General features: G+C 53.0%; 1 protein-coding gene across 1 annotated transcript in view; it reads left to right on the plus strand.

Moving 5' to 3' along the window:
- Positions 1-6,274: 6,274 nt before the first annotated feature.
- Kcnk1 (potassium two pore domain channel subfamily K member 1) overlaps positions 6,275-27,490 on the plus strand; it is a 33,993-nt gene continuing 12,777 nt past the window's right edge. The window contains exon 1 of the mRNA XM_076832097.1: positions 6,275-6,629. Coding sequence (XP_076688212.1) covers positions 6,275-6,629 — 355 coding nt within the window. The remainder of the gene's footprint in view (positions 6,630-27,490) is intronic.

A 27,490-nucleotide genomic window follows, 5' to 3' on the forward strand; every position in this document is an offset into this window, starting at 1 on the left:
AAGCTCCCCCCCGCCCCCCGGCACCTCTCACCCTGTGCAGTTTGTCAATGCCATCCTGATTTCCATCTGAGGACACAGGCCCAGAGGGGCCACACGATGTCCTCCACTGCAGCACTGCCCAGTACTCCTGTGGCTGGGCCCAGTGTTTAAACTCAACACTCATCTGGACCCCAATACATCCTAATTGTCCTAGTTTTCTATCCATGCCATGAAAAATTACCACGAGCTTAGTGGCTTAAGACCATGCAGAGTTATTATCTCATAATCACTAAGGGTCAGGAGTCTGGGCACCATGAGGCCACGGCCCAACCCAGGTGTGGGCAGGGCTGCCTCCCTCTCTGGAGGCTCTGGAGGCGGACTCTCTTGCACAGTCACTTGACAGGTGGCAGAAGCCGCTCCTGTGTGGTTTGAGGACTCAGATCCCTGTTTCCCTGCTGGCTGTGGACAGGGCTTGTTTTCCAGCTTCTGTATTCCTGGCTTCTGTACGGCTCTGCTCCAAGTCAGCAGCAGAGGGCTGAGTCCCTCTCCTGCTTCAGATCTCTCTAAACTTCCCTTCTGCCTCCTCACTTATTCATCAATCAATCAAAGATATTTATGGTGCAGACATCATGTGACAGAATGCTGAAGAAAATACAAAGAACTATAGAGATGCCAGGTTTCCTCCTAAGAGTGTGCAATCTAATGGGTACATGTTCAAGACCTGGAGATGTACACAGAAACTGCATGCAGCATGAATTCAGAGGTAGGAGAGGGGGCTTCCATGGGCTCAGATGGTTGAAGATGTCTACCTGCAGGGCCATCTGCCTGGGGTCCTGAAAGACAGGAGAAAGTTCAAGTGACAGTGGCACAAGCCAGGCCAGGGATTGGGCTATTCTGGGGTCCAGAGGGTGCACTCAATTAGCAGCCTCAGAGCACTTGGAGTGCAGCTTACAGACGTTCCCTGGAGTCCTCATCCCAGAGGTCAGAGGGATAAGTGGGGAATCGTAGGGTCCTGGGACCTGAGCATGTCCTCTCTGAATAGGTCAGTCCTTGGAAGGGCAAGGTGCCGACCTTCAGCCACACTCTGCTGGGGAGCTCCCCGAGTGCCACCCAATGCCCTGCAGCCACCCTGCTGGGGTGTTGCAGCTGCAGAGTGCATGGTGTGCTGTCAAGGAGCTAGCTGCCTCAGGCTGCCCCAGGTGTTGGGAGGACTCCAGAGCACTGGTGAGGGCATCCAGGTCAAGTACTCCTGGGGCAAGAGGATGTGGCCCCCTCTTGTTTTCTCTCTTCGGGCACCAGGACCACGGGCTAAAGTCCTGGGAGCAGCAAGCCTGGGGGAGCCTTTCTAAGCTGCTGGACACTGGCCTGTTTGGTGGGGTGGCTGAGTGGATAATGAGGTGGCTGCCACCTTCACAGGTCGGCACTGGAGCAAGCTGAGCCCTCTGAACCCCAGAGGGTGGCAGGGGACAGCAGGTTCTCGGCTCCTCCCCCTTCTTCACTTGCTTTCAGGAAAGCCCTTCCTGCTTTTCTTTCCCCTTCTTATCCTTTGCAGGGGTGGAGGGTGTTTCCACTGAGAGGTGAGAAGATTCAGTTATGTTTCCTCACTCACAGGCAAGGTGCAATTGGTCAGGAGGTGTGGCTAAGAGCCAGTGATGTGTCAGAGGCATTATATGCATCACCTAGGCCAGCTGTGACCAGCTGCCAGGACCTGCATGGGCTGGAGGACCTCAGGGGAGGCATCTGCCATTGGCTAATCCCCAACAGACCCCGTCCAGAGGCCCAGACCTGAGTCAACTCCCCAGAGGACCGGAAGAAAGGAGGGTGGCAACACCTCAGCTAACCGTGACAGGCTGAGAGTCGGCAAGGTGTGGGCCCCAACACCTGGGCATGGCACCACCTGGGAGTTGGGGACCTGGGCATCCTGCGCATCCCTGCTCAGGAGTCCACCATCCTCAGGGACCCCAACCTCATATAGACACTGGAACAGAAAACCTCCCATCTGAATAACAAGGCCGGCATGCCGTGTCCTGTCTTCCCAGTCTGTGGTGGCTGCCCTGGGCTTCAATGCTCGTGAGAGAGCTGGAAGCACTCCCCAGTTCTGTGACATGGCACAACTGCCATGCTATGCCACCATCACCAGCACCATCTCTTGGTCTCTGTTCATCTTGTAAGACGGACACTCAGTACCCACTGATGTCACTCCCGAGGCCTCCCCTGCTGCAGTGGTCACCGCTCTAATCTCTGTCCCTGTGACCTTGACTCCTCCCCACACCCCACACAAATGCACTGGCACGGTGCTTGCCCTGTGTCGTGCTGATGCCACCTATTGTCCTAAAGCTTCCTCTGTCTTGTAGCACGTGTCAGAATCTCCCCTTTCTTCTTGAGATGGCCTAGTCCTCAATCGTATGCATGGCTGTATATGGTTTATCCACTCATCTGTGGATGGACACTAGGGTCACTTCCACCTTTTAACCATTGTGAAGGATGTGGCTGTCAACAGGGGTGTGTGAATACCTGTTCAAACCCCTGCTTCCAATTCTTTTGGGTCAGTACCTGGAAGTGGAACTACAACACCGAGGTTCTGTAGGGGTTGCTGATGGACTGTTCCCAACCTCGTTTGTGAATTTCATTTTTGGACCCCAAGAGAAATGGGTTCGTGTAGAGCCAGCATCTACCTTCTTCTCCTGGACAAACTGTTGAGGCAGCTGGGCCCCTTTACACCTCATGTCATCCTGCAGCACAGCAGTGATTCTTTGCAGCACTGATTCTGGCCTAGGTTTGTTTCTCATGACGCATGACCACTGTCCACAAGTTAGGTCCTGGGAGGGACATGAGGCAGTGGGCAGAGCACGGCATCCCTCACACTCCTTATGTCCCATCCTGCCAGTGCTGCCCTCTCAGGAATCCTGGGGCTCTTCTGGGTTTCCTTGCATATCCCCATCCTCTTGAAAGGAGGATGCGCTATTGCCCCTGAATCCCTGCTGGAAAGAGGGTGGGGGGAGGAGCCAGTCAGCAGCAAGGCCTGTATGAACCTTGGGGCCAAGGTTCCAGTGCAGGACACCTGACTCCCTTGAGTCTGCTAACTCCCCTGACAACAGTGCATCTGGCCAGGAAGAGGAAGGGAGACGCCACACTGTGCCCCCAGGGTTCACAGCATCTCTCACAGCCAGAGCTACAGAAGGCTCTGTGGACTGACCTACCTGGGGACAGGATCTGAGCCCCCACAGGACCACTCCCAGGAGGTTTCTGGTGTCTACCTGTAGTCCAAGGGTAGCACATCTTGCAAGAGTGTGACGGCTTGTATCTTAAGTGTCCCCCCAAAGCTCATGTGCTGAAGACTTGGTCCCCTGCAGAAGGCCCTGGGGGGTAGTGGAAATGTCAGAAAGGCCATCTCTGTGATGTGCATTTCAGAGGACAATGATGGGACCACACCTTTACACACAGGGCTCTGGTGCCACAGACTGGCCCCTGAAGGCTCAGGTGGTTTTGGACATGGGGCTGTGCCCTGGAAGGGTACAAGGGAACTCAGCCCTTTCCTCTTGCTCTCTCTGGCCACCATGAGGCGATCAGCTTTATTCCCTCAAGGACTCCCCCTGATTCCTGCTGGCCATGGACTGAAGGTTCCGACACCCAGGGCCAACCTGGCCCTTTCCTCCTTTGGTTGATCTCAGGTATTTCGTCATGGTGACCACAGAAAAAAGTATCTGGCATCCTTGGCCTGGTTGTAATGTAGAACTGGGACAGTGTCTCAGCCAGAGAAGGAGGAGGGGAGGGAGGGCAAGTGTCCAGTGATGGCTTTCAAAGTTCAGTGCAGGCCAAAGGCATGTCATCTGGTTGGCTCTCTTGGCACAGGCAGCCAGTCCCAAACCCACTGGCTAAAAACAACAGTCAACATAGTTCCTGGTTCAAGCAGGCAGAGCTCCGCCAGGAGATGCAAGTCACCAGGTGGCCAAGCTAGCAGGACTGAAGAAAGCCATGCTCCTATGTCTGAAGTCTCACTGAGGATGGGCAGAAGGCTGGGCGCAATGGAACGGTCATCTGGAACACCTCCATGAGGTCCTCCCAAGGTGGCTCAGGACACCAGGGCAAGGCATTCCAGTGAACAAGGTAAACAGCTCCTGTGCTTTCATGACCCAGTCTTGGAAACCACCACGTATCCCATCTGATGCATTCTATGGTTGACGCAGTCACGAGTCACCCAGCCTAAGCAGAGAGGACACAGACCCTCCTTCTGATCTGCAGCTGTGTTCCCATCTCTGTGAATGTGCATTTGAGAGGACAATGACATTACCATGCCTGCACACACGGTGACATTAGTGCCAGAGACTGTGGCACACGAGGGGTTGTGTGGTTTGGGAGGAGCAGAATTCACATCTTGCTGGGTGCCAGACTTCATGGATGAGATACGACATTCAAGCCAGGCCCTGAAGGACAGGACCCCTACTATGGCAAAGAAGGAGAAGGTGTGTCCCAGCAGGAGGACCCCTGTGAGCAGAGACACAGGAGAAGAGGCAGGCAAGGGCAGGAGGACTCTGACCGTGCTGCAGGAAGAGGGGGCCTCAGGAACAAAGTGGACCCAGAAAGGTCACACCAGCAAAGATCAGGATAGGGTAGGAGGAGCATGGCTTAAAGAACCCACAGAGGACAGGATAGGGTGGGGACCTGAGAGGATTTGTAGGAGTCAGGAGAGGAGGGACTCAGGCTCCTGAAGAGCTGAGAACTAACTGGCTGATGGTGACTACTCAGGAGCCTGGAGGACTTGGAGGGCTGGGGTGATGGCTTCACCTTGAGAATAAGGAGGCCTGTTCTTCCTCAGGGGTGGGAGCAAGGGAAAGAAATGGGTTACTGATGAGCTTCTGAAGTACAGAGAAGTAAAGCAAAGGATGACCTCAATCCTCTGGTTAAGCAGGGAGGGATTATTTACTGAGAGTTAAGAACCACTGGTGAGTATGTTAGACACTTACAAAATGTGATTTTCTTATTCTAAATAATTGTTCAAGTCACTTTTACTTATTTTAATGCTTTTCCTGATTACAAAAACACAGCTACTGTAGAAAACTTTAAAAATATTTTAAAACACAAGAAATGAAAGTCACCTATATCCTCCACTGACACCTATGGGCAAGGGGTAGAAGCTGGTTTTATTTTCATGCAATCTATTATGCAGAAATAATTCGACTTTACAATGCAGAATGCAAATATTTTATATATTTGAGATTCTGTAGGATTTTGTATATGCTTCAGCATTCTGAACACATCTGTGGAAGCAGTCCCTCTCTTGAGATACCATAATTTTTCTGCTTTGGAACATCCAGAATACTCCCGATTGGCTGCTATTTTATCTGTGTATGGTAGACATCCAGATGTTGTGTGCATGTGACAGAGATGCTTCAGGCCAGCCTCTCTGTACTTTCCTTAGCACACACACACTTCTTCAAGACTCTTGAGGCCTGCGGCTAAGTTACCTTTCCAGAAAGGGCCATGGTTTTTTTACCCTTGCCATAAGGCAGCCCACGGACGCCCCTCAACATCTCCATCCCTGAGAAGAAGGACTTGAGAAGCTGCTGCTTCTGGTAGTTGGCACCTGGGTTCTCAGTTTAGCATGAAGCTTGAGGTCCTGTTCTAAAGATCAAGAGCTCAGAAACAGGGCCCTGTAAACGCTTCCTTCCCCGGGAGCCTTCGTGAGGGGTGTGTGGGTCCGAGGGGACTTGAAGGTGCTTTTCCGCCGGCGGTTCTGGTGCTTCGCCACCACCGCCGGCTCCAGATGGACCAACTGTCTGGCCAATAAGAAGAGAAGGACAGAATCAGGCGCTCGCTATTTTTTGATGGTGGCTTTTACTAGGCGGAAATACGCGGGGGCAGGAGTCGCGGGGAGGGCAGCGCTTTGCCCTGAAGTGGCCCTGCCGCGCTCACCCACCCGGCGGGGGCCGACGGCGGGCGCTGGGCAGGGGCGCCGCCGAGAGGCGCAGGAGGCCGGGCGGGGGGTCGGGGACCGCCGCGGGCTGGGAGCGCGCCGCGGGCGGGGTGTCCCGGGGCCGCGCCCGCCCCGCGCTCCGCCAAGTTTGCGCGCGGTCTCCGCCGACTCCGGGTTACCTGAGCCGGCGCCCACGTCACTGCCACATCATCTGGGCCTTTTATATTGCAAGGAAACAGGAAAGAGGGAAGAAAAGCGTCGCCGGAGCGAGCCAATCCGCGGGCGGGCGGCGGCGGGAGGAGGCGCGGGCCGGAGCGGAGCCCGAGCCGAGGGGCGGCGGCCGCTCCGGCCGGTCTGCGGCGCTGTCCTGGCGGCGGGAAGATGCTGCAGTCCCTGGCTGGCAGCTCCTGTGTGCGCCTGGTGGAGCGGCACCGCTCGGCCTGGTGCTTCGGCTTCCTGGTGCTCGGCTACCTGCTCTACCTGGTGTTCGGCGCGGTGGTCTTCTCCTCGGTGGAGCTGCCCTACGAGGACCTGCTGCGCCAGGAGCTGCGCAAGCTGAAGCGCCGCTTCCTGGAGGAGCACGAGTGCTTGTCGGAGCCGCAGCTCGAGCAGTTCCTGGGCCGCGTGCTGGAGGCCAGCAACTACGGCGTGTCGGTGCTCAGCAACGCCTCGGGCAACTGGAATTGGGACTTCACCTCTGCGCTCTTCTTCGCCAGCACAGTGCTGTCCACCACAGGTAGCAGGCCGCGGCCACCTCGCGCCACCCACGCGGCGCCCGCGCCTCTCCATCCCCCGCCCCCAGCGTCTGACCCTCGCTGGCCCCTTCTGCGGCCCGCGAGGGCGCGCGCCGCAGCGAGGTAGCCTCAGCGTGACTTGGTGCGACCGCCAGTAACTCCAGGGGAGTGGTCCTTAAGTAACTCCTGGGGAGTGATCCCTAACCTAGGGCCTGAGTGGCTGCAGGGGCTACATCCCCCACGCTGTCTCTCGGAATACCCTAAGCTAGATCTCCAGGTGAACCGGTAGCATCCTGGCCGCCCAGCGGCTAGGGGGTGCGCCTGGTGCGGTCACCTTCCTCCTGACCTGCTCCCAGAAGGCGGAGGCCGCAGAATCTAGTAATGATAAGTCTGCAGGCACCTTCAGGACTGTGCCTTCTCTTTTGATAACCATGCATAGATATTTAGGCTCTTAGTACCGGGAGGCAGTTTCGGCGTAGCTGAGTGACATCACTCTGCTTTTGCAGGTGACCTCTAACAGGCCGATCTGGTTTCCTTCAGAGTAGGAGGAGGGTGAGGGAGAGGAAAGCAAGTGTCCGATTGCCCATGAGCCGACAAAATGGGGCACCCTGATTCAGCAGTTATTTCAACTTTAGGTATGAGAGGTTCCTGGTCAACTTCAAAGCACCACCTCCTGCAGGGCTCAGGAATGGAGCAGGTCCTCAGGTGCACGGGGTGGGGTGGGGGGGTGGGGCACAGGCCCCAGTGCCATCGCTGGGCTGCATTAGATCCAGGAAGGCTGTTTCCCCAGCCTTGGCCAGTGGGGTGCACAGCGGTGGCTGAGGTAGAGATAAGTGTCTGCCCTCTGTCCAGAACCTCACAGGGCTCCAGCACAGCCCCTTCTCATTGAGATCAGCCTGTGAAGCAACCCGTTTTTTGTGAGCACAAGGTCACCACACACTTTCTAGTTCCCAGTGTAGCTTGGAATGGGGGTGGGGGTGGGGCGTTGTGATTCCTCCCACTTTGTAATCTCCGCCTCCAACCTTTACAGGTGGATCCCCTTGGGTGTGACCTCCTACCTCGCTGGACCTCCCAGCCTGTTTGTTCATAAACCCCACCCCCACCCCTGGGGCTATACCCAGTTGGTGGTTTTGGCAATTACTTATAAAGTGATAAATAACACTGTCCATGAAGAGCATGTAAAACAATTATTCAGAAGTCTGGGGTGAATTATTAAGCTGACTTAAATTTATCCTGAAATAGACAGAAGTAGGTGTCTAGCTTGTGTTATGGGATATTAAAAACATAGCCTTAAATAAGACAAACCTGTGTCTCCCTTTCTGAAGGTGGCCACTGCCCTAGAGACTCTTTAATTTTTATTTCATCAAATGCTGCCTCCACTATACTTACCAGCTCTGTCCCTCTGCGCAGGCAAAATTCACCTTGCCTTTCTGTTTAGATTACACTTGCGCTAGAGCAAGATCCCTCATTCTCTACAGAAGTCAGTATTTCCACAAGGCATACAGAAGTTCACAATGGGGTCATGATGCTGGGTACACATGCTGAGAAGGGTGACAGCTCTTACTGTGTACCTTGCAGACATGACAGGAATGAGGATGCCAGGTGGAAAAGAACCCACTTGCTTTTCCTCAGGGGGAGGGTTGCCCCTGAGTGGTGAAGCTCATGTATAAGCTCAATATCATACGCCCTTAACAAAATGTCCAAAGTTAGTGTATATCTTACTTCCTCTGGGAAATTCTTGTCTATTTAAGATGTGAGCCATTCTCACACTTTTTAATTAGTAAAAAAAATTGCAGCTCCTGTAGAAAAGGCGCTAGGGACAGATGTCTTATCATTGGTATTCAGATGGCATTGGGGTTCCTAAGAAAGTCTGGATTCATGCAAAACAAGGGTTCATTTAGGAAAACAGTGCAAGGGGCACTTAGGGACAAACCCAGTGAAAAAGGTGCCTCTTGGTTTGGAAAATTAGCAGGTCAATGAACTCTGTCGTGAGTACAGCCACTCTGAGTCCAAGGTCCTCCTCTGTTGGTTTTGCACTGAGCCCCTTGTTGGACACAATTGACTGGATTTGTGGCAGAGGGTCAGATCACTTTTAGATTAAAGCTGGTATACTTCATTACTAGGAGAATCTTCTCTGGCAGAGAGCCAGGCAGCTCAGGGGAGCCGGAACTGCTCCTCTCTCAGGGCACATGCTTGTCCTTGTCCCTCTCATCCTTACAGCCCTGTCAGCTGCCAGCTGCTGCATAGGCACAGCCCATCCTTGTCTTTTGTAGTGACTGGCATCTCAAAGATGCTGTCCTCAGTCAGCCATCGCTATAATACAGGTCCGTCAGTGCCTTTGGGTCCCAGTCACCTCATCCCCCAAATTCTGAGGTTCCATTTCTGGAAGGAACTGGGTGAAGTCTGCATGGTCTATTTGGAAGAAGCCTTAGCTTGGCCAGATACAGCAGTGTTTTTCTTCATTCTTTGCCAAGGATTCAGAGTATTTCTAATAATCAGTTTAATACCTCTTTACTTCCCCCTGTTGAGGGGAGAAGACTTTCTCCTCCATTGCCAGGTTCATGGCTGAGGCACGAATAATGAAGGACAGGCCGACAAGAGACATCTGTTTCAGTTTTACATGGCACCGGAACCTTGGGTGATGGATAAGGAAGTTCTTTTCTTCTGGACTTGGGGTGGGTGGCCCTACATGAGTGTCATCCTTGGCAGAAGGTCTGACAAACCTTGCATTGCCTGCTTCAGGGGAGAAGAGGGAGGAGGAGGAGGAGTTGGTGAGGGCAGCCTTCCTGCCCTCTCGGGTGCCATGGTGCCGTGTTTTGGAGTGGCATGTGTTGATACCCACCACCCTTAATCCAAAAAAGACACAAAGAAGTTTCTGGAGGGAAGAGGGGCTTGAAAGCTGCCGCAGTCTCTGGCTGGGCACAAATCACGAGTCTCCACACAGCTTGTAGATTCAAACAGCAATTCTTTATTCCCGAACTCACACCGGCCGTCTACAAACACGTTCTGGGGAAATCCACGTTCTCTGCCCAAATCCACACCTCCACTGGGCTTCTGTCTCCCAAAATATACTGTCTGACCCTAAGAAGTCAAGAGGAACTCAGGCAGCAGGATACGCCCTATTCTAAATGGGGAACGCCCTAATCTAGTATTATGCGGAACACCCTAAACCCGGATCCGCCCTGGTCCTTGAGCAAGGTCACCTTACGTGCAATGTAGCTGCAAAATGTCCTATTTCCATGAGTCCTTCCACTAAAGAAACATGGGGGTACGCTGGCAAGGAAATTGTCATACCTACTTGGCTGATGGCTCCCAGCATCAAGCCAGAGGAGAAGACAGTATTCCCACCTGACTCACACTGTAATCTCTCCCGAGGATCAAGGACACATCGTCTAGGTGATATTTGGGGAGTCAGATGTCATTTTATTAAACTCTTCTTTAGTAGCCACGTAAGACTTTGAGCTGCATGGTTCATTCTTTATCATTCTATTTTCTATTTGTTCTTTTCAGATATACATGACAGCAGAGTGTATTTTGATATATCATACACATGGGGAGTATCGCTTCCCATCTTGTGGCTATACATGATGTGGAGTTTCACTGGTCGTGCATCATGTGTGCACATAGGAAAGTGATGTCTGATTCGGTCTACCGAGTACATCATTCATTCTTAAGAACCACATGTTGTGTTGGTTTGCCACAAGTGTGCTTCTTGACTCACCCCCACCCTGCTAAACGGCCACATCCCGATGAGGGATGCTGGGTAAGATGGTGTTTTATTCCTACGCTCTCTAAGCGGTGGCTACCTTCTGCTGAAGGGGGATCCACAGGACACCCAGTCCATTTCTGTATTTGTAGCCATGGCTCCTTTCTGCAGGAGGCTCTCTGGTCCCTGTTTGTGAAGAGATATTTCAAAACTCTTAAACATGTGTCCAGTAAAGGAGCTTGTTTGAGTTTGTTTGGAGTGGTCTCTGATGTAACCAGATAGGGGGCTACCAAAACAGGAGTGGTTTTCAAAAAAGATGTGAGGAAAGGTAAAAGCGGGTGTGGTGCGCAGGATGGATGCATGGTGTTTGAACTGTTAGTTAGAAATGCGTTTTCCCACCAACACAGATTTCTGGAGCTATTAGAGTAGAGCAGGGCTGAGCCAACCACAGCTCAGCTCCTGGGCCTGACCTGTCCCCACTGCCTGTGTTTGTGTGGCCTGAGCCAAGAATGGCTTCTGTGCTTTCAAATGATTGGGAAAATGTCAAAGGAGCAGTAATATTTCCTGGCATGTTAAAGTTTTATGACAATTAAATTTCATGGCCCATAAGAAGTTTTATTGGCCTGCATCACACCCGTGCATTTGTGTCATTTGTGGCTGCCTTCCGGCTACTGTGGCAGAGGTGAGTAGTTGTGATGGAGACCAGGTGGCCTCAAGACTCAGGACACGTCCTGAGTGGGCGTTGGCAGACCCAGCGTGCTCCACTGGGTTCGAAGCTCCTGGGAGCCCTAGGGTTGTTCAGCCCACGTGTCGCTCCCTTTGGCACCTCCTGCAGACAGTGCTGCTTCTCCAGCTTCCTGGCATGCTCAGGTGGGGTGCAGCACCTGAACTGTGGGTCCCCACCAACAATGGCTTCCAGAAACGGGGTGGTTATTACAAGTGTCACTGATTTGGGGGCAGATCTGTGACACTGTCTTTTCTGTGGGCAATAAAGCTGTGTTGGCATGGATGATCTTACCTAAAATGTGGAGAAAAAGGACAGTGAAGAAGGCTGAGTAGAGTCCACCTGAGCCAGGAGGGACGGGAAATGGTGAGCGCAGCTTCTGGCCTTTCCCCCAGGAGAGCCTGGGCCTGGATGTGCCTTCACGTTTACTTCCACATGTTGCCCTGCGTGGGTTTCAAGCCCATGGATGACTCAAGAGGAAAAGCACAGCCTCGGGGTGCAGGTGACAGGTGGTGGGGACAGGCAGTTTGGCATCCACACAACTAAACAACGTAAGACATATTCTTTGCCCCTCTCGGGTGTCAGACTGCAAGTGCCTGCATTGTCTTCCAGGTGTGCAAGGAGCCAGTGAGGTGTGGCCTCCACTGTCCTCCCCTCTCAGGGGTGGAAACACAGACCTGGTCTCCATGACCCCTGACAGACTGAGCTGGCATTGGCTGTGTTTCCAGCAAGTTCATGGCTTGAAGGCCTGACCCCATATGGCAGACCATGACTGTATTTGAAGGCAGGGATTTTAAAGAGGAGATTGACTGAGAATGAGGACCATGTTCAAAGGCAGCCTTCTGCAAGTTTGAAACAGGCCTCTGAAGGAACTCAACCTGCCCACACCTCTACCTCCGACTTCCATCCTCCAGAACTAGGAGAAAATAAATTTCTATTGTTTAGCCACCCCATTATGGTGTTTTGTTATGACAGATCTAGGGAATGAAGCAAGAGGGGCTCAGCTATTTTTAATGGTATGAAAAAAAAAAGATATAGGAGCACAAGAAACAGAAATTTTAAGTCTTTTTACTATTACAAGTTTCATGTACTGTACATAAGTAGGATGTCACCACGGCAGAGCCAATGGTTGTCGATGTCCTTGACCCATTAAGAAAAGGCTTCAGCATGCTTCTGCTTAAGTCATAGAAGTGTGCAATACACTCTGGAAGCATTTCCACCCAGTGATGGTAAGAGCGAGCGGATTCAGTGCTTGAATGTATAAACCCATACTTGTCTATGTAAAAGCAGTTCTTGAATACTTTGAAGAGCTTTTTATCCCCCAAACTACAAACTACTGTGTTCTCTACACCTGTTTTATAGCACCTGGAACATGCTGTAACAATTATGGATGGTTATACCTTGAAATAAACTAGGCCTTTGCTTTTAATGGCCTGACTGTAAGTCTTATTAAGAACAGAATCTTCCAATGTGCAGTGAACCTAGCCAGGCCCTCAGGACACCCTGTCCTTGAATGGTGGTGTGGGCAAAACATCTATGGGCTACGAGTAGCACACACATGTAAGGTCAGAGCATATGAAATTGCTCATACTCAGCGTGACCCATAAAAAGGGCAACTCCAGATGGCCTGGCCGACTGTGAGGGTGGTTTCAGGGACAGATGCCGGCTGCATCGAATGCTCTTTTTGGCATGGTTAGAGTTGCAGCTGGCTAGATTTTATTATTGAGAGACACCCACTGATTCAGTTACAGACATCTACGGAGCCTGTTTTGTGTTCCCATTGCTTGTTCCTGACAGGAGATAAAGGCCTTGTTAGAGAGCATGCAGCTTTGAGGTGTTTTCTCAACTCCCATGACGCTGCTGTCCCTGGACTCAGTTTGGCTCTGACTTCCTGTGGTCTTTCTCTGTAGTTCCTAGAGAATTGGTGTTCTCTAGGTCGGCAGCAGGTGCAGGCTCTGGCCCTGACCTGACAGTGGAAGTGAGGCAGAAGAGGGATTCAGAGCCACATAGCTTTTCAGGGACATGGACTTTCTGTTCCTGAAGCACTGCGTGGCCCTCATGCTGGTTGCTTCTCAGTGGCGTCCGGGTTCCCTCTCTTCCATCTGCAGAGCAGACTTGGTTGCTATATGGATGAAGACTAATTGGCTTCTCTTGGACACTGGCAGGTTTTAACTTGGTGCTGTCTGATCTCAGATCAGAGTCTACCTTTCTGCAATTGCATCTCTGACTGGAGCTGACTTCTTAGTGCAAGGAGAGCCTGCCTTCCCACGCCTCCACAGGTGTGCTTATAGCACTGGTACCAATTGAAGGGTTCTCTTGTTCAGATCTTATAGAAATCCAAACTGGCACTCCCTGAACCATCAAAGCCCTGCACTCAAGTGCCAGGGACTCTCAGCTCTTTGTGTGCTCCTATGGCCCGAGCATCAGCAGTTCCCAGCAACTAGTGTCAACAGCTCTCCCAGCCATTTCCTGGAACTCAAGGCCCCCCCTCCCCTGAGCAGCTTCCGTCCAGTTCCCTGATACTCTCAGGCTGTGGGGCATTCTCAGTAATAGTAGCCCTTGGTGCTACCAGCTCAGGGCAACCAGTTCAGCCTGCTCTTTCCAGGATAAAGATCACAGCACCTGTGGAACTCATCTGAGCCAGGCTTTGCTGTGGATTGCTGTGACACAGGAAGGCAGTACCTAAGACGGGGTCCCAGCCTGGCGCAAGACTGAGGAGTGTGCTCTTTTTATAGCCAGCAGTGGTGGGTCTAGGCATGTGCACAGCCTCCTCAGGCTGTCTGCCAAGTCATGGCTCTGTACTGCTCCTTGTGGACCAGATTGGGAACGGTCAAGGAAGAGGGAGGCATCCAGAGAGGCTGCAGGGAGGGGTCCTCAGGGATTGCCACAGGTCTCTCCAGAGGTGCTGCAGCCAGCCAAAGTGAAGTTCCCTGGAGCCATTACAGGGCACAGGACATGGTCATGGCTGACTAGAAGGCATCGGGTGCAGCCATAGCTGTTAAAGGTGGAAGTAGGAATGGGCCCTTCTCTCTTGTCTCTATACTGTGGGGGCTTTAGGTGGAACGTTCACCAGGCTCTCAGAGACCCAGGTACTGCAGAGTTGGTGGAATCATGGCTGGATTCAGAAAGAAAGCCAAGATACGTGCAGACCTGAGGCCCGAGTGTGCACATGGAGATCAGTTGGAGGCTCCTCCTGATATGAGCCAAAGCTCCAGGGCCTCACATATGACCCAAACTGTACCAACTGGCTCAGGATTCTTCTCAACTCAGGCAGAAATCACAAATGGGTCGAGTGTAGCTCCTTAGTGTCAGCAGCTCCAAGCAACAGCAACTCTCAGCTAGCGTTAACAGCCCTTCCCAGCCAGCAGCTGTGGGATGCTTACAGAAGCCAGAGCTAATCCCTACTGTTCCCCAGCTGCTGGCCTCCCTATTACCAGCCCTAGGTGGTGGTCAGCTACCTCAAGAGTTCCCAGCTCAGAGCAGCCAGCTCAAATGCTCTGAGAAACCAATCAAGGTGGAAATCAAGAATAGGCAAAATACAGCCTCCAACAGAGGCCTCCTTAGTACCTAGGTTGCGGTGTACAACAGAAAGCAGCACACACGCTGCTCTGACGGGAAGGGAGGCTGCTTCTGGAGACAAAAAGTCTCATGCAATGGACTGCGCACGTGCAATGCGGCTGCCCACCCCCAACTTTTGCTTAGTCATGGGGAGGGAGGGGGTCCTCACAGAAGGGATTGGATGCAGCTGAAGGGCTGCAGAGGGCAGAGGGGCAAGTCGTCTGGGATGGACACATGACCAAAGTGGCTGCAGACATTCATGACAGCTGTGGCTGTGAAGATGGACAATGTGAAAGATGCAAATACCACTTGGGAGCCGCAGACCCCTCTCTTCAGTCTCAGCTGAGCAGTTTACTCAAGTTGAGGCCTCTGTCCCTTTTCTGCTCACTTTGATGAGGCTTCTTGAGGTTTATTCTGGCCTAGTTTCGTTGTTGGTCTGTAGTCCACTTGCCAGTGGAGCAGGGAGCAGGAGAGGCCATCTCCAGGAAGAGCTGCCCACGGGGCCTGCTGCAGTAGGGGTGCAGGACCCTGCCCAGGGCCTTCCCCAGGCCCCTTCCCAGTTCTATTTGCCCTTTCTCCCAAGCACTCAGTCTTCTGCCTGCTGGTTCCCTCACTTCTTGAATGCCACCCTGTGTGGAAGTCACCCGCCTTCTGAGGACATTTCTTCCCTCGTCTGAGATTGTCTTGTAACATGAAGAAGGCTCTAAAGGAGTTGTTCATCTGTAATGTCATTGCCTTGCTGAGGAAATAGGCCCAAGTTGCTGAGATGACTGAAGTATTCACCTGTGGTATGTGAAGGCCTCATGACTGTGCCCAGCATGGGAGGCCCTCCAGGGTCTGCGGGGCAGAGGCCCTCTTCCCTCCTGCACATCTAAGGAGCACGTGGGCTCCCAGGCCCTGAGCTGGGCCCTGGGTTGTGTCGCAGTGAATGAGAGGAATGGTGCTTGCTCTCCTGGGAGGGGCGTCTGGTGGGAGGGAGATGCTGCCAAGGAGAGAGCCCATGGCTGGCACAGTAAGTTAGCCCTGGGGACGGGAGCCAGGGAGAGTGTGCTTGGGGCAGGGGTGGGCACTGGCATTGCAGCTTGTGATGACCCCAGGGGTCTGCATGGCCTCTGTGGCTCCATGCCCCTTCCTACTGAGGAGAAGGCAGGTGAGAAGAGGGAAGGAGGGACATGCTTGGTACAGTTGTCTGGGGAGCTGTGCACGAGGACGAAGGCCTGACTGGACAGCCCAACCAGAAAGCCATCACCACCAGCGGCTGAGCAAGAGCGCCAAGAAGCTGGGTGTCAACATCCCAGGCCTTGCAACGCAGGTGGCTTTCCAGAATGAGGCGGGAAGCAACAGCAGGTCTGAGGGTCGAGGGGATCCAGCCAGTTGCTCTAACAGGTGGGCCCTGGCAGGTGTAGGAGGGACTAACAGAGGAACACAGGAACCCAGATGAGCCTGGGACGTGGGAGCCAGCTGATCGCAGAACCTGCAGGGTGGGCGGATGGAGTGGGTGTGAGCTGTCAGCAGGAGTCTAATCAAGAATGACACCGCAGGCAGAGTGCTCTCCACAGAGTGCCCTGGCAGTAGAAGAGCCTGGTGATCATCCTGGACCTGTTGGACTCCGTCCCTCTGGAGTGGGCCTGGGTTACCTTGGGGGCACACGCAGCTCAGAGGGGTGTTGTGAGGGCCACGCTTGGACGGTGACAGTGACTTCTGCTGAACAGTGTGCTGTGGGCTCGCAGTAGGTCACATGTCTCAATTGTCAGTGCGCAGACTCTGAAGGCCTTGGGGGGATGATGGGTAAGTGGTGAAGAAGGATTTCAGGTGCAGGACGTGAGGTCTCTGGGCTACCTGCCTGGGTTGGAAGCATTTATGATAGTGTTAAATACTTCAACTTGTATGCTAAGGAAGAGTAGCTAAATGGTGCTATTAATTTCTAATGTAGTATGACATAAGGCTTTGTAAGAAACTGAAACAACAAAGAGCGTAAGTATTTGCTTCATATTTTATAAGTTTACCAGTGGAATATTCAGTGTTCATGCAGGGATTCAGTATAAAATATACATTATAGAGTGTGCAAAGGATGACAGTAGACATCTCCAGCACATTTCCTTATCTTAATTTTTTTAGTGTTTTTTTTTTTTTTTTTTTTTTTTGGAACTGGGGAATCATACCCAGGGCTTTGTGAATGTGAGGCAAACACTTTGCCACTGAGCTACATCCCAGCCCTCCAGGACACTTTTTGGGAGTAGCTGATATATTAAATAAAGTCAAATGGAAAGAACCTACGTGGTTTCTGTTTTTAGGAAGTCAATAAGGCAAACATCAATCTCTTTTTCACAAGAGGTGCCATGGGGGACGGTGTGGGAGGGTGTCCGCTCCAGACAAGCACATTTTCTGTTTCAGATTCTGTCACTGGTGGGAGGTCATCTTGTGTCTCCAGGGAGAGTGCCTGCCGCTGTTCCTGTCTCCTTGTGCTGCTTAACTTGAAGGTTTGCAGACGCGGCTCCCTCCCATCCCTGATGATCTTATGATCTGAGCACCCTCTTTTTTTTTTTTTTTTTCTCAAATACTGTGTTCTAGATGCAGCCTCAGCTTGTGACGAACCAAGGAGAGGGAAAGTGAAAGATTTTGAGCTAGAATTAGAAGGTTCAAGCATTCTTGCCAGTGCAATTCTTCAAGTGCTTGAACACCGGTCACCAAGGCACTCAATTATTTAGAGACCAGGGTTAGGTGGCTTAAATTAATTAAAGAAGCTGGAGAGGCTGCTCCAGCCTGCCTCCTTTTGGGTGTTGGAGTCAGATGGCTCCTGTGGTATTCTGAGTGGCTGAGGGCCCCCTCACCTCCCACCTGCCGCCCAGAGCTCTACTGGTGCCTTCCCAGAAGAGCCTGTCTCCCGCCCACAGGAGGCTCCCGAGGTGCCTGCCCTGGGCATGGGCGGATGTGGTCCCCAGCAGCAGGGGAGGAGCTGTGGGTGGGTGAGCAGCCTGCCACCACGCCACCACGCCAGCCCACTCACTCCTGGTGCTGCACACAGAGCTGGAGGAAAGAAAATCACTAAAATTAACCCCCCCCCCCCACACACACACACAGCAAAAGCAGGGGGCCTGTTTGCACCTGCCCATGTGGTTTCCTCTTGTGCTAGGTTTTGTGGTGGGTTTGTGTGGCCTGTCTCTCCTTGTTCCCAGGCTGTCCCCTGACCCAGTGCAGGTGGACTCTGTCTGTGGAGTTTCCTCTGCCACCTGGCCTGTCCTTGCTGTCAGTCACTCCGGGGAGGCAGAGTGAAGTCAGATGGACATGACTGAGTCGCCCTGAAGGGACACTCTCAGAAGTCCAGCCTGGTGTCCTGAAGTGAGATTCGTGGGTTGCTTTTAGGGAAAATGTATAGTTCGGCTGTTCTGAGTGTCCTGTAGGCCAAGTGAGAGACCGCAAGTATGGAGCACTGAGCTGGGCCTGGGCCAGCTCTCTCGGGCAAGTCATCCTCAACCCAAGCCCATCGGCAGTATCTGGACCAGGCGGGGCCGGGTCAGATCCTTGTCCAGCTTGAGCACTCCTGATCCCGGGTTTTGGGAGAGCATCCCAAGGTCAGCCCTGCTCTTTCCAGCAGGTGAGGCTACAGAAGAAAATGCCATGCAGGGTGACCCTGGGCCTTGGACACCTCACCAGTGGCCAGGGACCAGGTGAAGAAGGGCACTCTTGGACAGCTGTGGGGGTGCCTGGGCCTCTTTGTGGAATTGTGTGGGTCCCTGGCAGCCTTGGCAGGACTTGGAGGCAGGGGGTGTGAGCTGTAGTGCTCGGGGAGGCTTCACGGAGGAGGCAGACTGAGGGGACCAGCAATAAGGCTGAGTTTGGGCGGGGTGGAGAGGCGGGCAGAGGCAAGTGAGCACAGGGGCATCACTTGGCACAAACTCCCACAGTGGAAATGGGCTCGTCTGAGGAGAGAGTGAGGGTGCCCGTCTCAAGAGCCACCAGGGCAGGCAGTGGCCAGGACAGTGTTGGTGGAGGCGGTGTGTGCAGCATGTTGGCGCTTGACCCCGCAGGCCACAGGGGGCCATAAGGGCTTCCCCGGCTGCACTGTGACACGTGGCCTGGACTGGGTCCCTTCATCGCCAGGCTTCTGCAGCCATTCGGACTTGAGGGGCTTGCACCAACAACAGCTCTACCTGGCTGAAGGACCTCGAGGAGGTGAGGACAGGGTTGTGGGAATGGAGGAGCTGTGAGCAGACTGCCCGCCAGAGCCCTTGGTGGACCTCAAGGGGACCTGCAATGTAGGCCCAGGACACAGTGGACAGGAGTTTCACGGCCAGTGGTGTGGGCGGCAGTAGAGCGTCTCTCAAGGCCTTTGCCCTGTGGTGTTCCCTCACCTTCCCACGCCCGGCCATGGGCCAGACCCCAGGCTCTGGGTCTTCTGGGGCACCTATAAGGAGGTTGTGTAGGGAGTGGGTCACTACCAGAAAACCCCACAATCCAGCCATGGGGTGAAGAGGGGCTCGTGGGTGATGAGGGGCTGATGGGGTGATAAAGGGCTATGGGTGGGGCCTGAGGGAGCCATATTGCCAGCTAACTGTTTCTTGGCTGTAAGTAATTTATTTTTGTCACAGTGAAACCTCAACTAACAGTAAGACCTCAGCTCAGCCCCCTAACTTGGTAGCTGAGATATGACTTAATTGAGCGCTCTTTTTCTCCCGTCTGTAGAAGCAGCACAGTGCTCTGAACACAGACCTTGCACCTTGTGATTGCCCAAGATGGTTTCGCAGTGTGGGACTGAGAGCCAGGATGCTTAGCGTCACCTTGGCTGGGGACACTGGACCCCGTGGGTCTTGTTCAACAAAGGTGCTGTACAATCGAGGAAAAGGCACTGCTCAAGATGTACCTTTACATTTACAGTCTTTGTCTTTTTCCTCATTGGGGGTGAAACGTTTTAAAAACGGCTCCATGATCACATTTGTAAAGTCTCCTTTTCTTCTTGCTACTTTATTTGAGAGGTATGACCTCAGTGAATGAGTCCCGTGTTGAACTTGCTTATGTACGGGCTGCCCGTGCACCAAGGCCTGAGAGGTACTGGTGTGGGGACATGTTTGCAGAGCAGAGTGAAGCTGACAAGACTTGAATTTCTTCAAGAGCTGCCTGGGAGCTCTGGGACTCTCCAGGAGCATCTGCATCGGATACACTCACATGCTGCGTGTCTGACTTTATGACATGGTCTTTTTGCACATGTGCCCTCTGAGCAGTCAGAGCACTATAGACCCTCGGTACAGCACACGAGAGGTGGAGTGGCGGCATTTCCAGAAGACTTACCTAAACTAGAGTTGGCTGCAGTTGTCCCTATGACGGTGTCACGGTGGCTTGCACCCTAGTTCTGCTCTCCTGGAAAGGGAAGGTCCAGGCCCGGCCTCTGTCCCTGAGCACCATGCCCAGTGACCGCCTGCCCTGCCTGTATGGCACTCACTCAGCTGATGCTCAGCGCTCCCTTTGCTGCCTCATGCAGGGCACTGAGAACGTGAGGGTTTCCCGTGGGAGGCGCCACTTGCTGAAGGGGTGAGGTCTGTGCAGCTGTGAAGGGAAGGATGGGAGCCCCTGCTCGGGAAGATGCTGGTCCTGGGCAGGAGCGCAGCAGGGCTCTCCCTGCTTGGGGAGAGGGAGGTTGGAAAGCCACGGTGCCCTCCATCTCCACTGCTGTGGAGTTGGCCTTCCTGCTCTGCCCCCTTCTGTGTGTCTGGGAAGGTCACATGTACCAAGACACCCAGCCAGAGAATTTGTTTGATTTTGAGCTTTTCCTACCCCCCCCTTCTGTCCTCATCTGGATACGAGGCTGGGCTGGGCTCAACCTGTGCTCCCAAAGAAACGTGTCCACCACCCCTGGTCCTCAGGCTTGTCCTTTATGGCCCCCAAATAACACCAGGTCTGCTTTTCCCGGGTAGGTGATTCTCCATGTCCCATTAAATGCAGAGATAGGGGGACATATGTCAGCCAGAAACTTCAGGAATGAGGCTGTCTTCTACTTTGGTCCCCTGTGGCCCAGGCCAAGGCCAGAACCTTACTAATTCCAATGGAGGTCTCACAGCTCAGCCCAGCTGCAGTGGGAACCAGACGTGTCCACCCACGATGCCTGACCAGGTGCACCTGCTGGGCTCTGCCTCTCCTGTGCTGCTATGCTAGTTGGAGAAGCCCTGCTTCGGGCTTTGTGTCCTCTCAGTGGGCAGGAGGCAGCTGGCCCCAGAGCTTCCTAGTGTGGGTGAATGTGTGCTCTGTCCGCCAGCTCTGGGACTCTTGCTGTACCCAGAGGGCTGCTGCCCGACCTCACAATCTCTCTGATGTGTCCTGTATGAGTTCACTTTTACACAGATACAGTTGTCCTATTTTCTTTTTTTCCTCTAAAGATATTGACTCTAATTTGAAGCTAATAAGTTATGAAGTGCAAACAACCGAATTGCTTGATGATACCAGTGAGAATATGTTATGAGTGAGTTTGGTCAGGTGGGATGACCACGTTAATTAATGGATGAGAGACCTTTGGGGTCCTTGTTTGGTTACCCCAGTAGCCCTGGCTTTCATTCACTCGGTTTTTATCAGCTGGTGGTCACTGTTGAGGTCCAGCGTGGACACTGCTGCTGGTTCTCCTGTGGGGGACATCCTGCCTGCTGCTCAGAATTCAAAAGGAATCTGGTTAATGACTCCAGGAATCACTGCCCCTTGCTGGCCATGGCTGCAGGCCCCTCCCTGGCCATGGCTGCTCTTCCTTCCTGGGATGGGGGCTCACTGGCTCGTGGGGATCGGCACTCTGGTGCGTCGTGGTGGGGTCCGTGCCTCCTTTCCCGAGCCCGGCCTGCAGCTGTGCTCTCTCTGCTTTCCTTCCTCATCAGGTATCTGTGATGCAGTCCTTGGAGCTTAGTCTTGGGAGCTTCCCATCCTGTACGCCATGGTTCCATGTACTGACGTGGTTGGGAGAGCGTCCTCCCCACCCTCGGAGCCTGCGTCTGCCCATCGCTCTGCGCCAGGACACCCCCCTTGGCCTTTCAGAGGCAGACTGCCAGGACTCCCTCCTTGGCTACCTTGGGCGTGATTCCTCGTGTCATGATCAATCAATCAGCCACACTGTGTGGATGCTGGCGAGGGACCGCACACACCCGCAGTTGACCCATGGGCGGAGAGGAGGTTATAGGCAATCCTGCTCTCTTCTGTGACCCTAAGAAACCTAGTCCTGTGTTAGAGGAACTTGACACATGCCTCATTCTGATAGGTGTACGACAAAGTCTAAAAACCTATGTATTCATAGTAGTGACTGCCGGAGAACTTTGCCTCTGAGTGTGCAGGGAGTTCTTCCTGGGGCATTTCCATGAGGTCAGCACCTCAGCAGAAGCCCCGTTGACGTGACATTGTTGGGAAACGTTGGTAGCCCAATAAAAATGCCTGTTTTTCTGAGGGATTCAAGAACTATTGTCAAATCTAAGAATGTTGGCCTTATGACTCTCTGAGAGTGGCTAACTTTGTAAGGTGGAATCTGCAGCGCTACTGTCAAGCAGGATGTTCTGTTGAGAAAGAGAACCGTGTTGCTGGTTTGTCTGACATCTAGGCTAACCCCCTGTAAGTGTTGGGTTCAGAGACAGTCTGAGGACCGGGGGAGTCTTGGTGGTTGTGTCTTGTCCAGGTTCTTGGGAACAGCTCTGTTGTTGTCCAGGCTAGGCTATTAATGGAGGCCATGCAGAGCCCTGACTGGATAGGAAGCCCTGTGCTGGCCCACGGTCAGTGCCAGGCGGGAACCACTTCCTCCTTCAGCGTGAGGAGGGGAGCTGAGGCTGTTCCAGGTCCTCGGGGAGGCCATCTTTCCAGTGATTCATTTATCATCACCTGGTGGTGAGCAACTGTGGAGGCAGGTGCTTGGCAGTGGCAGTGAACAGGAATGGACCCGCCCCATCAGACTTCCGGGTGCCCAATGGCTCTTGCTCACATTCCCTCCTCTGATTGTGACTGCAATCATGGCGGGCAGACCCTCATCATCTTGTTTTCCAAGTGTCATGTCTGTTCTAATTAGAGGCGTTGGAAGTGGCAGGATTGGGACTCCACCCCTGTGCTCACAGGCTGGGCACTTGGAGTCCCAGGTTTGGTGGCTGCTGTAGTTGGGTCTGGAGTGCCCCAGAGCCCGTGTGTGCAAGCCCTGGTGCCCAGCTTAGTGCTGCTGGGAGGGGGGCCTCAGGAGGTCTGCAGGCAGGTCATGGGGACTCCAGTCTCTTTCTTTCTCCTTTGCTCCATGGGCACAAGGAAGGCAGCTTGCCCTGCCTTGTGCTGGCACTGGCCCAAAAACAACAAGGCCAGCTCGCCATGGACTGAAAGCTCCAAAGCTGTGAGCCAAAGTAAACCTTCGAACTTGGTAAGTTGGTCACCTCTGGGTTTCTCATAGTGTCAGAGTGCCGGAGAACAATGGCCGTGTGAAGGAGAAGCAGGCTTGTGGGGCGACTGCACCATGGAAGCAGTCGGTCACTCTGCTTGGTTAAGTGCTCACCAGAGAAGTGTCTGTCACAAAGGACCAGGGTTGCACTCCCTGAGAGCCGGTAAGGAGGAGTCCAGGGAACCCGCTGATGTCCTGAGAGGAGGCAGATGCGGAGACCTGTCTGCCCGCTGCCCGTGGAGGCACAGGGCCTAGTGTGGCCATTCTGCCACACACGTGACTGCTTCTCTCCAAAGACAGGACACTCTGCCACACACGTGACTGCTTCTCTCCAAAGCTCAATGGATATGTTATCAGCCTGACTGTGCACAAGGCCTCTACCCTTGGCCCAAGTCCAAAAGAAGAAAGAATGTTGAACTTTGAATCATTCTCTGGTGCAAACTGCCCGTTGTTTAGGCCAGCTTTTTAAAATGGTGTTCTCATCATAGCTAAAGTAGTGAGTACCCATATTTCCTTCCTTTTTAGGAGCTACTTTAATATTTTGTTAATAGCAGTTATCAGTTTGTGAATGGAAAATGTATAATCATTTCCATGTGAATCTTTTGAGTGTGAAGAACCTGCTTGGATGGGAGAATCGCTGAGGGTGTGTCTCCCTAGCATGGCTCAGTTAACAATGGTGTTAACTGTGAACCAAAAGCCACACCTCAAGTCCCCTCTGCGCCAGTCTGTTGGGCCATGAGAGGGAGGAGAGCAGGCACCATCCTGGTCCACAGGAGCCCCAAGTCTGTTCCAGGACAGTTTTTGCTGCTTGTACTTTGTGGTTGAACGAAGGCAGAAGGCTTAAGCCAGCAGGGACCACGGCTGTTTTTACGTGACGTCATGATGCTTTACATATGAGTTGTGGATGAGCTCATGCACTCTGCCAACATCTTTGCATAGCACACCCTGGGGTACCTGCCATGTGCTGGGCCTGTCTACAGCTGTTGAGAAGCAGCAGGACACAGTGTGGACTAAAGCTCTCACTATGGAACATTCATTCTAGAAGGAGGAAAGATCCTGACCAACACAAGTAAAGAGGATATAAAATACATCACATCGAGTGACTGCTTGCAGAAAGGTGGAGCAAGGCAGGGAGACAGGCCTCCACTCGGGGCATGTCCTATGCCAGGAGGTGCTCCGTGTGCCCCTCTGAGCTGAGGGCATTTGAATCAAGACCTGAAGTTGGGAGAAAGCCAGCCGGGTGCGTGGGTAAGGCTGACCCTTCTAGGAAGGGTGGTGGCCTGAGCAAAGACTCTGAGGCAGGTGGGTGTGGCATGGAGGCCGCTTCTGCTAGTTTTCCTAGATCCCTTCTGTAGGTCCTGGAGCAGGTGGAATATCTCAGAAAGTAGAAAGTCCCATCCGAGTTGCCAAAATGAAGGGGAGAAAAACAGTTTTCCTCAACAGTCATGGGTTTGCAGCTGAGAGAGATTCCTGCAACAATAAAAAGATCAGCAAGAGAAAATTAGCAAGCTTACTGAATGCACAGCACACACCCTAACAGAAACGTCACTCCATGCTGTGGCTTAGGGCCTGCCTTAGGCAGTATTTCAACAAAGAACAATGCCTTTAGGGAAGTGGAAGGACAAAGGAGAGCTGTCCCAGGCTTCAGAGGCAGGAAAATGAGGGAAAGTACATTCCCGGCAGATGCGTCTGGCCCCATCTCCAGCTGACAGGGAGGACCTGCCCCCAGTCCTCAGGCAGGGGGCACAGAGGAAGGTGGAAAGGCCTTTTGTCCTTGTGAATCTCTGGGGATTAAATAGAGGGCAGAGAGTTCCCTGGCATTTGATTAGCATCAGTGCAAGGAACCTTTATTTTTCAAGGAGAAATATTTTGATTTCTGTTAATCAGCTTCTTGTTAGTGTAACAAAATACCTGCAGTAATCAACCTATGAGGAGGAAAGGTTTATTTATATATTGGGTACTAGTGGCACTTAACCATTGAGACACATCCCCAGCCCTTTTGATTTATTTACTTTTTAAATTTTGAGACAGGGTCTCACTAAGTTGCTTAGGACCTAAGTCACTGAGGCTGGCTTTGAACTTGTGATCTTCCTGCTTCAGCCTCCCTAGCCTCTGGGAGTACAGTGTGCACCACTATTCCCAGCAGGAAAGGTCTGTTTTTGGCTCAGGCTGTGGGAGTTTCAATGCATGGCCACTGGGCCCCTTGCTTTGGGCCTATGAGGCTGCACATCCTGCAGAGAGTGGAGACGGAGCTCTCTCCTCAGGGCTAGGAACCAATGGGAGGGGAAGAGAGGAAGGCTCCAGGGCACGCCTCCCAGGACCAGGACCCTCCACTGGGCCCTACCTCTTGAAAGCCCCACCTCCCAAGAGCGCCTCACCGGGCACTAAGCCTCTGACACGAGGGCTCTGGGTACTGTAAAAACCCAGACTGTAGCAGTTTCCTTCCAAACGGACACAGTGGGAATTCTCCATCTGGACACAGTGTGTCAGAATGCAACGTGGCTTTGGAGACTTCTGGATTAAGGGTAAATCCAATTCAATCATTGCAGAAGCAAGAAATTCAATTTAAACGGTTCTATTAGATTGATGGGCCTTGGTACTTAAAACCCTAATGGTGTGATTCTCAGTGAGAAGGGCAGGAGGGGGACATGCGGCTGGAATAGTAAGTACCAGGCATGGTGGCAGTGCCATCCAGGTGCCTTCACACCTGCTCCCTGGTGTGGAGGGCGCAGTGTCCCGGAGACCTCAGCTAGGGTGCCTGCTGCTTGGTGCTGTTCTCTGGGGTGACATCGTCCCCCACCTCTGGGCTTGCTGCCCACCAGGCCCTGCCCTGGGGTTGCTGAGATCCAGAGGTGAATGGGGTACAGTGCCAGTAACCAGGCAGCTTGGATCTCAGAGAAATGCGTACTGGTAACCATGGTGCAGGTCACTGATAATGTAGATGATGTTCAGCTGCAATAAACAAAATCCCAGCTCACAGTGGCTTAGGCCAGGGGAGGGCTCTGTGGTTTTCTCCCATCATGGAGCTGGAGCTGGTGGTCAGCAGCTGCAGGTGTCGAGATCACTTCCTGCCTCTGCCCCTTCCTGGTGCTGGCCTTGTCCTCATGGCAGCCTTACATGGCTACTCAGCTGCGGACCTGCTGTGGTAAAGGCGTGAAGGGACCAAGTCTCCCACACTCTGGCTCCCTAGCAGCTCTGCACGACCCTCTCTTTACCTCTGGGTCATGGCCACTCTTCCCTTCTGGGGAGACCAGAGAAGAACAGTGTGGATACCCGGCTCTGTGGTAGAGACCAGTGAGGGGAAGGTATCATGGGCCGCGGGCGTGTGAGCATGGGGTCTGGGTCTGGGGGCCAGGTTGGGAGGACAACGTGGGCAGCCTCTGGGACATGAGTCCCCTGTCCTTTTCCTTTGCTAGCAAAGCAATGAAACTTTTTTCCTTTTTCTCCTTATTGGATTGCATTGGGGACAAGGACCAGGCTTCCAGCAACAATCTGGCTGTGAAACCTGTCCTACCTGTTTACAGAAGGCGGGAGAGGAAGGATGGGGTGGGTGTGGGCTGCCCCTGGCGCCTCGGATCCAAATGGCAGAAGCAGCTAAAAACTCTCTAGCCCTTGCCCCCTGTGCAGAAGCTCTATGTGGCTGGATTTGTAGCATCAGGACTTGTGACCCTTCCAGGCAAAGCATCTGCAGCTGCCTGGTCCCCCAGTCCTGAGATGAGGGAGGTCAAGGGAGATGCAGTTGGGGCCGAGGCTAAGGGAGAACTCTTCTATCTAGGAGATTATGAAATCACAACCAATCTGAGGATTTAGAATTGAGTAGTCACCCTGGCTTTATCCATAGTGCCTCTGCTCCGCTTTCAGTCTAGATGTGGGAAAGTACACTTCTAGAACCGTCTGTACAAAAGCAGGACTTCAAACATCAAAGAAAGTCTCGCATTTCCTATTAGAGGAAATGAAAAGCTCTCCTGCATCTGCATTTCATAGTTTAGCAGTTTTGACCCCACTGGGCTCTTTTTATTGGGAACAGTGATTTCCGAACATACTGGAATTCCTGAGGAGAGCAGCTCCATGCTGAGCAGCTCCATGATGCATAGACACAGTTCCAGGCTGTGACCGCCCCGAGCTGCTCCAACTTGTGGAGCCATGTGCCATGAGCTCTCAACTCTGAGTTAAGGTCTGAGGTGGAAGGGCTCTGTACCTTGTTTGCACAAGTAAACAACCGCCATCTGCCTAGCACAACCTCAAGGCACAAACTGATAAAGAAATTCATCTTTAAAAGTGACCATCTGTGAACTTAGTGAGTTAATCAGAAGCGCATGGATGCCTGGGTGTACGGAACTCAGATGGCAGAAACCAGACCCGTGAGCTTATTGAACACCCCGGACCACTGAATGAAGCTCTCCCATACCTGAGACCCATCACAAGAGGAGCACCCTGAGACTCCTACCCTGTCGACTGCTCATTCATCACCAGCCTTGCCCAGGAAAATTGCCACCGTGAG

This window comes from Callospermophilus lateralis, chromosome 13 (genome assembly GCF_048772815.1).
Source record: "Callospermophilus lateralis isolate mCalLat2 chromosome 13, mCalLat2.hap1, whole genome shotgun sequence".
Taxonomy (NCBI): Eukaryota; Metazoa; Chordata; class Mammalia; order Rodentia; family Sciuridae; genus Callospermophilus; species Callospermophilus lateralis.